This window comes from Triticum aestivum, chromosome 7D, assembly GCF_018294505.1.
Source record: "Triticum aestivum cultivar Chinese Spring chromosome 7D, IWGSC CS RefSeq v2.1, whole genome shotgun sequence".
NCBI lineage: Eukaryota > Viridiplantae > Streptophyta > Magnoliopsida > Poales > Poaceae > Triticum > Triticum aestivum.
The window spans coordinates 222,500,672-222,512,427 of NC_057814.1; the positions used below are offsets into that span (position 1 = coordinate 222,500,672).

At 46.4% G+C, this 11,756-nt stretch overlaps 1 protein-coding gene across 1 annotated transcript; it reads right to left on the bottom strand.

Moving 5' to 3' along the window:
* Positions 1 to 3,640: 3,640 nt before the first annotated feature.
* LOC123166602 (vegetative cell wall protein gp1-like) lies at positions 3,641 to 5,481 on the bottom strand. The gene is made up of 2 exons (XM_044584413.1): positions 4,502 to 5,481; positions 3,641 to 3,729 (listed from the first exon to the last, which is right to left on the bottom strand). Exon 1 carries the CDS (start codon positions 5,222 to 5,224, stop codon positions 4,508 to 4,510), a length of 717 nt encoding a protein of 238 aa, XP_044440348.1. The 5' UTR covers positions 5,225 to 5,481; the 3' UTR covers positions 3,641 to 3,729; positions 4,502 to 4,507.
* Positions 5,482 to 11,756: the final 6,275 nt, after the last annotated feature.

An 11,756-nucleotide genomic window follows, 5' to 3' on the forward strand; every position in this document is an offset into this window, starting at 1 on the left:
CTGAAAACTTAGAACGAAGAAATCTTCTGAAATGATGAGTTCCAGAGAATCAAACTGAAAAGACTCCTGAATTGCTCCGGATGGTAAGAAAAGAATTGACACAATAAAAAACAATTATGAGAGGATGGCATCAAGCTAGAACCATGAATCTTCAAGAGAACAGATAAGATTTAGGAGAAATTCTTCTTCGGTCTTCAAATGTTGAGAATGACAAAGAGAAACACCATCAAGAGTTATTGAGGCACTCCGGAACCATGAAGAATAGAAAGGTTGAATCAACAATGAAAAGAATTTGAAAGATCTTGGAGAAAGACATTTGACTGATGATAATTCATTCTTACGTCAAACTTCAAAAAGAATTTGAGAATAACTCCGGAAAGAATTATAAGAGTCAGGTAAGATCCTGGGAAAAGACCTGTGGGTTAGGGCCCACTCAAAAGATACACCGTTGAAATGATTACTTGAAAAGGAGATTGCACCGGTTGAATTAAATGGTTAGAATGAGGTAACAACCTCGAAATAGTTAGAATTGATGCGGAGTGGAAACACGAATCTTTAGAGATATCTTCAGCACTCCGGAACAATTGAATGGCGAGAAGTGGATGATTAAGAGGTACACCGGCATGAGAAAACATTTGAAACAAGGAAAGGATATGATCGACAAAGCTTGAATTTAATCCACCGGAGGAGAAAAAGAACGAAGAATAATAAACTTGAAGAACAACTTCATGAGAACCACCGGGTAAGCACATTGATTGAAAAGAATGAAGGGGCTTCACATGAATAAAATGGATACTTGATTAAGAAATCTGAGTCCTTGAAGGAAAAAAAGGGTGGGAGGGCGGGAAAACAAAAGGCAACTTGGGGCAGATGGAATAAACACCGTTGCAAAGAACTGAGAATTGATCTTGCGAACGTTGGAATGACTGGATACACTTGAAGAAAAACACGCCGGTTGGAAAAGAATTAACATGACGATCTCGAAGATCAATAAGGATTAGTATTCACATAGCAATATGAGAACACCATTTAGGGAAGGTATGGAATCCACATTTGACTTCGAAGCAACTCAAATACCACAAATAAAACAAGACAAAGGATTTGGCTTGCAGAATAAGCCGGAACAAACATATGCTAGAGATTTCGTCCGAAGTTTTCGTGGTGGGGCCCACACGGGCTCGATCGTACAGCACCATCATGTACAAGGCAGTGCACATGACATACGAAGCGTCCCCGAGTCGGCATAGCCAAGGACTCTTTAAGACACTACGAGACCACTGTAAAACCAACCGTGGAAAGGCGGACCACTAGACGTCGAACCCCAATCTCATATCATGCGTCTGTCGGAAAGATATCCTAAGAGCTACTTGAATTCCCACTTATAAACTCCCGAAACTTGCTGGTTATGCAATCTGGTGTTGGGGATACAGGGGACACAAAATATATCACCCAAACTAGCAATCCCTAGATCCAGCTGTATCCATCCGTCAACACATAACCAAGAAAACTCCAGAAATCGTTTACCTCAACCTTCGAAAAACATCCGTTATACAAGTTATGGCAATACTCCCGAACTCCCGCCCCAGTACTGGGTGGTGTCGAGGTGATCTCACCAACAACTGCATAAAAGAGATTTCGATGTCGGCGAAACTCAGGTATTCCAGAACTGCAACGATAAAATTGTGACGACAACACCTCGGAGCTCAACTCCCCGGGACACTGCCACAACCCCTAAATGTCAGGAGGCACCAAGAACAATGTTCTCGTCACAAAACCATCGGAACGATTCCAAGATACCCGCGTGATCCTAAAATTTTTTTAGTGAAATCTGAGGAGAGAATAGTCAAAACTTCTACGTCAGGAGGCATCACCAGAGCGACGAAGGGACTGAGGAGTAAAAAGAATCCTACTCTCCGATATATATAATCCTAAGACTCAAAACATTTTTGTTCTAGACTCAACAACGCCAGCGATTCGATCAAGCAGGGGGCTCCTAAGTCGGGGATGGCTCTGATTACCAACTTGTAACGCCCACGATGCGGCTATATCTCCCACGTGTCGAGGCACGACTTAGAGGCATAACCGCATTGTGGTTTTGTCGCAAGAAGGGTCATCTTCACACAATCCCATGTAATGAACAAGAATGGGATAAAGAGTTGGCTTACAATCGCCACTTCACACAATACATAAAAACATACATCATTCAAGAGTACACACATAGGTCCGACTACGGAACCAAAAGGAAAGAAGACAACCCAACTGCTAGATCCCTGATCGTCCCAACTGGGCACCACTACTGATCAAAATGAAAAGAAACAACACAACGGACAAGATCTTCATCGAGCTCCCACTTGAGCTCGGTTGCGTCACCTGCACTGGTCTCATCGGCACCTGCAACTGTTTTGGGAAGTAACTGTGAGTCACGAGAACTCGGCAATCTCACACCCGCGAGATCAAGACTATTTAAGCTTATAGGAAAGGATGGTGTAGTGAGGTAGAGCTGCAGCAAGCACTAAGCATATATGGTGGCTAAACATACGCAAATAAGAGCGAGAAGAGAAGCAACGGATCGGTCGTGAAGCTAGCAATGATCAAGAAGTGATCCTAAACTCCTACTTACGTCAAACATAACCCAGAAACCGTGTTCACTTCCCGGACTCCGCCGAGAAGAGACCATCACGGCTACACACGCGGTTGATGCGTTTCAATTAAGGTCAAGTGTCAAGTTCTCTACAACCGGATATTAACAAATTACCATCTGCCACATAACCGCGGGCACGGCTCTCGAAAGATAATACCCTGCAGGGGTGTCCCAACTTAGCCCATCATAAGCTCTCACGGTCAACGAAGGATATTCCTTCTCCCGGGAAGACCCGATCAGTCTCGGAATCCCGGTTACAAGACATTTCGACAATGGTAAAACAAGACCAGCAAAGCCGCCCAGATGTGCCGACAAATCCCGATAGGAGCTGCACATATCTCATTCTCAGGGCACACCGGATGAGCAAGACGTCGGGTTGGCATAGACCCTGGTTGCCCAGGGGGCGCCGGACATCGCTCGGTTTGGACCAGCACTCGAAGGAGAACTGGCCCGGGGGTTAAAATAAAGATGACCCTTGAGTCTGCAGAACCCAAGGGAAAAAGGCTTAGGTAGGCAAATGGTAAAACCAAGGTTGGGCCTTGCTGGAGGAGTTTTATTCAAAGCGAACTGTCAAGGGGGTCCCATAAATCACCCAACCGCGTAAGGAACGCAAAATCAAGGAACATAACACCGGTATGACGGAAACTAGGGCGGCAAGAGTGGAACAAAACACCAGGCATAAGGCCGAGCCTTCCACCCTTTACCAAGTATATAGATGCATTAATAATATAAGAGATATTGTGATATCCCAACATAAACATAATCCAACATGGAGCAATCTTCATCTTCACCTGCAACTAGCAACACTATAAGAAGGGGCTGAGCAAAGCGGTAACATAGCCACACAACTGTTTGCTAGGAAGGGTTAAAAGGTTAGGGGCTGACATGGTAATAAGGGAGGCATGATATAGCAAGTGGTAGGTAGCGCAGCATGGCAATAGAACGAGCAACTAGCAAAGCAAAGATAGAAGTGATTTCGAGGGTATGGTCATCTTGCCTGAGATCCCGCAAGGAAGAAGAACGAGTCCATGAAGAAGACAAACGGATGTAGTCGAACGAATCCTCACAACTCCGGAACGAAACCGAAGCTAACGAGAGAAGCAACCCGGAAAGAAACAAACAACATAGTAAACAACCACCACATACACATGACATGATGCAAAAACAAATATGATGCATGACCGGTTTAATGAGCATGGCATGGCAAAGTGCAACAAACAACACTACAAATTAAGTGGAGCTCAATATGCAACGAGTTGCAAATTGACGAAACACCACATCAATTATTTAGTTCTCTCTCGTTTATGTACCCAACAATGTTAAATGTTGTTAACCATGGCAAGAGGTGAAGCATAAGGAAACTACCTATTTAAGCAAGTTAAATGAGTCCGGAAACAAACAACAACAATTCCGGAAAATCCTCATGTCCATATATTGGGATTGGTACTGTTCTGCCATAAACGCAATTTTAATATTGTTGAACAGCAAAAGGAAGTGCACCATGTAAATCTGTGCATTTTTCTACCCCATTTACATATATAATTTATTAAAATCCGAGTTACGGTTATTTAGTTATGAATTAAATCATTTTAGCAAGTTATTTGAGCAAATTTAATCAAACAGAGTTTTAAACAATTTTAACATGGGTGAAAGTGGCATAATATTAAACTACACAAATTTCTGAGCATTTTACATATATAAATTATTTACAAAAGATGCACGGTTAATTAATTATTAATGCATGAACAACCGGGGGTTTTCTGTAAAACTGTAACTCCTGGATAATGTCTAAAATCACAGATCTGTAAAAAAACAGATCGGGCCGAAATCTGCTGGGGAGCTGGGCTTGGGGTGGCTCACCATGGGCTAAGCCCAGTCGGTGAGGAGGAGGCCGGGCAGGGAGCGCTGGAACTTGGAGGCAGCAGGCCGGCTGGCTTGGGCCTTGGGAGGCTGGCCACGCTGGCACTGCGCTCGGTCAACGCGCGAGGCAGGGGAGGCGCATCTCCCTGTCGCCCGAAGCAGAGGACAAGCGGGCGCCATGGCTCCAGGAACATGGCGGGGCGGCAGAGGCGCGGGGGTGGTCGATGGCACCAGATCGTGGCGGAGATGAAGCGAGGCGGCGACGCGGACGACGTACTCCGGCGAGGTGGCGGCCGGACTGCAGAGGAAGACGACGGGGAGGCAGCAGCCTCGGGCAGTGAGGAGGTCCGACGGGAGTCGCGGCTCCAGGCGGTGCTCGGGCGCCGCGGACGAGGCGAAGGAGGTCGGCGGCGGCTGTAGAGGCAGCACGGGGACTGGGCTCGGGGGCGCTCGGTTCCTACTGGCGCTCGGCGTCATGGTGCGCCGGGGCGGCGCTGCTGGTCCGGCGGCTGGACTCCGCGAGGTGAGGCGCACGGAAGGAGGAGAGGTGCGGCCAGCGGGCGGAGGAGAACCGAGCGCTCCTGCTCGGGGTCTCGGTAGACGGATTGTAGGCGCGCGGGGACGAGGCAGAGGAGGTTGGGTTCGTTGCAGGAACGAGAGGAGAGGTGCTTGGGGACGCGGGGCGAGCAGCGGCAACGGCGAGCGTCTGCTGCGGGGCTCCATGATGTTCCTGTTGCAGAGAGCGAGAGATGTGAGAGGGAGAAGAGAGAAACAGGAAAGGAAGAAAAGGCAGAGGCGAGGTTCCTCCGGCGACGGGGAGCTGCTGCTCCGGCTGCTTGCAGGTGAGGAGGCCCGCAGGAGGTGCGAGGTAGGGGCTCCTGCTCATGGCCGGAAAACACGGGAGGAGGTCGGAGATGGATGGTGGTTGGCTCGGCGCTGAAACCAAGGGAGAGAGTGGCGGCGGCGTGGGGATTTGGTGGAGATAGGACAGACTAGGGCTAGGGATGGACGGTTTAAATAGCAAGAGGGTTTTGGTTAGGGGTAATCGGACCCTTCGATTAAAATCGGACGATCGAGAAAATAATAGGTAGGGAGTCCAAATAAGAAAACGGAGATGTTTTGTAGATGTTTGGGGATGATCCGAATCCAACAGTGACAACAACCCGGGTCGGGTTCGGGGAGGTTCCGGACGCGCGAGAGGGGTCTATGCACTGCGCAAGGAGGGGTTCGGTGGTTGTGCAGAGAGGGTCAAACGGTCAGACAAGAGAGAATCGAAAATCCGGTTAGGCTCAGAATGGTCAACGAACGCAAGGGGGGACGCGGCAACTACGAGCGGATGCAAGTTTGAAAAACAATGACGGCAACAGAGTGCCGATGCAATGCGAATGATGCGATGAAGAAAGCAACAACAAAATAAATAACAGAGCTGACTCGCCAAACAAGGAAGGCAATTGGAGCGTCGGTCTCGGGGCGTCACATAAACGACAACAGAAATTTGGCTTCCCTTACAATTTTGCTCGTTCATTATCGCACACGGTTCATCTCCGTCGCTTCCGGAAACAGTGTGCGCTGAGCCTATTGTGTGTTGCGTTATGATTGGCCGGAACCCCAGCCACGTGGATCTCGCGTGTGCACCGTACGATGCATCGCGATCGAACGGCAATCCAGGTCCCTCAGATCACACCCGTGCAGCTGTAGCTGGATTGGATTTATATGCGCTAAATTCCTAGAAAATGCACATAATCCCCTAAATATGGTAAATGAGCCCGGAAAAATGCCAAATTTGAACACGGTGATTTGCAGGGTGTATGTTCGTCGTAGAAAAAAACTCTAGGGCAAAGAACGAAGAAAATTTGGATTCCCCTTCAATCTTGGTGATTTCCCTCTTGAAAGCATGAAACTTCTTTGGTGATGGTTCGATTTATGAAGGGCGTACATGACGACATAAGCCAAACCTTCTCAAATTTTTACCAGGGCATGGTGAGGTCATACCATGGCACACCATGCCAGGCGTCATGTTTTTCAAGAATTTATTTCATTTTTTATAGTTGAAAACCCAATAAACAAATGTTTGCGGTTGACTATTGCCACATATTTCATCGAAATATCTATCTATTCCTTGTAAAAAGCATGAGAATTTACTAGATGGCACGAGCATGGTTTTCCAGGCCGTTCTTGTGCACCCTTTCATGCACCAATTGTTTGAACTTGAATTATGTACATTAATGCCTGGGAAATGCACATAATCCCATAAATATGGTAAATGAACCCGGAAAAGTGCCAAATTTGAACACGGTGATTTGCAGGATGTATGTCTGAAAGAACATGCGGTGCCCCCATGTTTGGTTTTGGTAATTGATGACAATCTTTATGGACTAATGGTTGCCTTGAGTTATATTTGAAGGGTTTGTCCATAGGCTTTTCTTGGAATCCATTTGTTGGTTTCAAGGAGAGTTTGTGATGACCAAGGTGCTATAAAGGAATTATCCAAAGATTGGTCTTGTGAGTGTTGAGCTTATTGCAAGCATGTCTTGAAGAAGAAGATTGTGTGATCATTCATGTTTACCTTCAAGACATCATCCAAATGAAGAGAGATGGAAAGATTCAAGCTTGATCAAGACTAAGTCAAAGAGTGAATCAAGTTGATCAACACACAAAGCGTAGAAGATGTACCGAGAGGGATCACGTGATCGCATGGTAAGGTAAGCATTGTCCTTTATGCTTTGTGTACTAACCCATGGTCTACGTGAGAGTTCTATGTGGGGTTAGGTATGTTTCCATGGGCTAGCGTCAAGAGGAAGATATTATACAACCCATGGAGAACGACATCAAGCGATGGTCGTCATCAAGTTTGCGGTGTGCAAGTTCAAGCGGAGCATCATGAAGAGATCAAGTGCTTGAAGCTTGCCGTCCATTGTGGTGTCAATGGACTTGTGAAGATGTGCTGAAGAGTGGCTCACCCATAGTGGAGTATGAGGGAGCAATCATCTAGTCTCCATCGACCCAACGCAATCAAGAAAGGTGGTCCATCTTGAGGAGGAGAAGATAATCATCATCTAGCTCAAGTGGATCATGTGCAAGGCAAAGGTTTGCCCTTGATAGGTTTTCTATTTTACCGGTCTCATGGTGGTAGTTGGGAGACCGGGTTATAGGATCGTTTGCCGTACTATCAAGGGGGGCTCTCGATGAGTAGCTTGATCGTATCATTCGTAGAGAGCTCAAACCATTGCATCCTTGCATCATCTTTCTTGGTTCTTGTTTGCTTCTCTTTGTGAGTTTTGGAGCTTTTGGTCATCTTGTTGACAAGCTCGAGTTCATCAAAAACGGAGTTCACTTGCATCTTCTATGATGTTTTCGATGTTGGAGGTTATGTCTGTTCTTCTCTGTTGGAGGTTTCACTCCTCCATTTGTTAGGCATACCTCCCCTGTTTTGATGCTACTCGTCGTCTTGTTTCCAACAAGCTTGAGTTTGCTCAATTCGGAGCTCATTTGTAGAAGTTATGGCAGTTCTGGTCTTCCTTGGAGTGTACTTGTTTTCGTGGACTTGGCATAAGGTTGGCGCCAGCGGTAGTACCGCTGGACCGGAGCAGCAGTACCGCGTATCGCCACAAGCGGTAGTACCGCCGTCCCACAGCGGTAGTACTGCCTATGGCCATAAGCGGTAGTACGGCTCCGGTTCCGCGCTGGTACCGCCTCAACTTGAGTGGTTTTCTCGTGTCGGGTTCAACGGCAGTAGTAGTAGCAGTAGGAGCGGTAGTACCGCTCGTGTGCGGTAGTACCGCAGCTACCACCGCCCCTAGTACCACTGGGCCAAGCGGCAGTACCGCTGCGGCCAACGGTAGTACCGCTGGCTCCAGCGGTAGTGCCGCTCATACGGCTCTGCCTCGCCCTCTGTTTTGCTCTGCTCTCTATGTTCTACCGCCGCCCGCTCCCCTGAGCGGTAGTACCGCTCGTGCGCGAACTGAGCACATAACGGTTGGATTCGGGAGCTCCTATAAAAGGGGGTCTTCTTCCCCATTCAACCTTATCTCTTGAGCTCGTGTTCTTCTCCCATTGTTGACCTTCTTCGAGCTTGCTAACTCTCAATCCCTCCATGGATTCTTGCTAGTTTTTGAGGGAAAAGAGAGAGGAGATCTAGATCCACATTTCCACCAATCACTTTCTCCTCTATGTGAGGGGAACCCCTTGGATCTAGATCTTGGAGTTCTTGGTGTTCTCCTTCTTGTTCTTCCTCTCATTTTCCTACCTAGCATTAGTTGCTTCAGTGGGATTTGAGAGAGAAGGACTTGGGCACTCCGTGTGCCCTTGCCATTGCATTTGTGCATCGGTTTGAGTTCTCCACGGTGATACGTGGAAGTTACAAGTTGAGAAGCTTATTACTCTTGGGTGCTTGGTACGCTTGAGCTTGTTCCTCTTGGGTGCTTGGGCGCCCTAGACGGTTGGTGGGGTTCGGAGCTCAATCATTGTGGTGTAAAGCTCCGGGCAAGCGTCGGGGTCTCCAATTAGGTTGTGGAGATCGCCCCGAGCAATTTGACGGGTACCGGTGACCGTCCCCAAGGGTTGCCAAAGTGTACGGGTTCGGTGACCGCCCCCAAGGGTTGCCATTTGTACGGGTTCGGTGACCGCCCTCAAGGGTCCCTTAGTGGAATCACGGCATCTTGCATTGTGCGAGGGCGTGAGGAGATTACGGTGGCCCTAGTGGCTTCTTGGGGAGCATTGTGCCTCCACACCGCTCCAAACGGAGATTACCATCTGCAAGGGTGTGAACTTCGGGATACATCGTCGTCTCCGCGTGCCTCGGTTATCTCTTACCCGAGCCCTTTACTTATGCACTTTACTTTGTGATAGCCATATTGTTTCTTGTCATATACCTTGCTATCACTTAGTTGTCTATCTTGCTTAGCATAAGTTGTTGGTGCACATAGGTGAGCCTAGTTGTTGTAGGTTTTGTGCATGACAAATTAACCGCTAGGTTTATTCCGCATTTGTTTCTAGCCTAAACCGTAATTATTTTAAAGCGCCTATTCATCCCCCTCTAGGCGACATCCTCGATCTTTCAATGTCCATCATAGAAGAAAACCCGTGGACAAAGGACAAAGGAAATTTGGATCCCCCTTCAATCTTGGTGATTTCCCTCTCGAAACCATGAAACTTCCTCGGTGATGGTTCGATTTATGAAAGGCGTGCATCACAACATAAGGAAAACATTCTCCAATTTTTACCTGGGCACAGTGAGGCCATACCATGGCACCACGCCAGGCGTCATGTTTTCCAACCATGTATTTCATTTTTGTATAGTTGTTAACCCAGCAAACGACGCGTTTATGGTTGACTATTGCCACACATTTTGTTGAAATATCTACCATTCCTTGTAAAAGGCATGAAAATGTACTAAATAACACGAGCATGGTTTTCCAGACCGTTCTTGTGCACCTTTTCATGCACCAATTGTTCGAATTTGAATTATGTGCATTAATGCCTAGAAAATGCACATAATCCCATAAATATGTTAAATGAGCCCGGAAAAAGGAAAATTTGAACACGTTGCATTTGTGGCAGTATGTTGATCGTCGGAAAAAAACTGAATGACAAACTAGGACGAAAATTTGGATTCCCCTTGAAGCTTGGTGATTTCCCTCTCGAAAGCATGGAACTTCCTCGGTGATGGTTCGATTTATGAAGGGCGTGCATGACGACATAAGCCAAACCTTCTCAAATTTTTACCAGGGCATGGTGAGGTCATACCATGGCACCATGTCAGGCATCATGTTTTTCAAGCATTTATTTCATTTTTCTATAGTTGGAAACCCAACAAACAAACATTTGTGGTTGACTATTGCCACACATTTCATCGAAATATCTGTCCATTCCTTGTAAAAGGCATGAGCATGGTTTTCCAGGCGTTCTTGTGCACCCTTTTATGCACCGATTATTTGAACTTGAATTATGTGCATCAATGCCTAGGAAATGCACATAATCCCCTAAATATGGCAAATGAACCCGAAAAAGTGCCAAATTTGAACACGGTGATTTGCAGGGTGTATGTTCATCGTAGAAAAAAACTCATGGACAAAGGACAAAGGAAATTTGGACCCCCCTTTAATCTTGGTGATTTCCCCCCTCGAAACCATGAAACTTCCTCGGTGATGGTTCGATTTATGAAAGCGTGCATGACGACATAAGGAAAACATACTCAAATTTTTACCAGGGCCGGTGAGGCCATACCATGGCACCACACTAGGCGTCATGTTTTCCGAGCATGTATTTCATTTTTGTATAGTTGTTAACCCAGTAAACGACGCATTTACGGTTGACTATTAGCACACATTTCCTTGAAATATCTGCCCATTCCTTGTAAAAGACATGAGAAGGTACTCAATAGCACGAGCATGGTTTTCCAGACTGTTCTTGTGCACCTTTTCATGCGCCGATTGTTTGAATTTGAATTATGTGCATAATTAATGCCTAGAAAATGCACATAATCCCCTAAATATGGTAAATGAGCCCGGAAAAATGTCAAATTTGAACACGTTACATTTGAGGTGGTATGTTGATCGTTGGAAAAAACTGAATGACAAACTAGGACGGAAATTTGGATTCCCTTCCAGTCTTGGTGATTCCCCTCTCGAAAGCATTGAACTTCCTCGGTGATGGTTCGATTTATGAAGGGCGTGCATGACAACATAAATCAAACCTTCTCAGCTTTTAACCAGGGCACGGTGAGGCCATACCATGGCACCATGCCAGACGTCATGTTTTTCAAGCACATATTTCATTGTTCTATAGTTGATAACCCAGTAAATGACGCGTTTGTGGTTGACTATTGGCACACATTCCCTTAAAATCTCTGCCCATTCCTTGTAAAAGGCTTGAGAAATTACTAAATACCACGAGTATGGTTTTTCCAGACCGTTCTTGTGCACCTTTTCAAGCACCAATTGTTTGAATTTGATTTGTGTGCATTAATGCCTACAAAATGCACATAATCCCCTAAATATTGTAAATGCACCCGAAAAAGTGTCAAATTTGAAAACGGTGATTAGCAGGGTTTATGTTCATCGCATAAAAAAACTCATGGATGAAGGACAAAGGAAATTTGGATTCCCATTCAATCTCGGTGATTTACTATCGCACACGATTCATCTCCGTCGCCTCTGCGAACCGTGTGTGTTCACTCACACATGCAAAATTGAAAAGAAAACCCTCGCCCACTTCGTCCCCACCCACTCGCCGCGGACTCTTCCGCAACTCTGCA

Excerpts from the sequence above, each read along its gene's own strand:
- LOC123166602 (XM_044584413.1), bottom strand. The coding sequence starts at position 5,224 with ATGGAGCCCCGCAGCAGACGCTCGCCGTTGCCGCTGCTCGCCCCGCGT.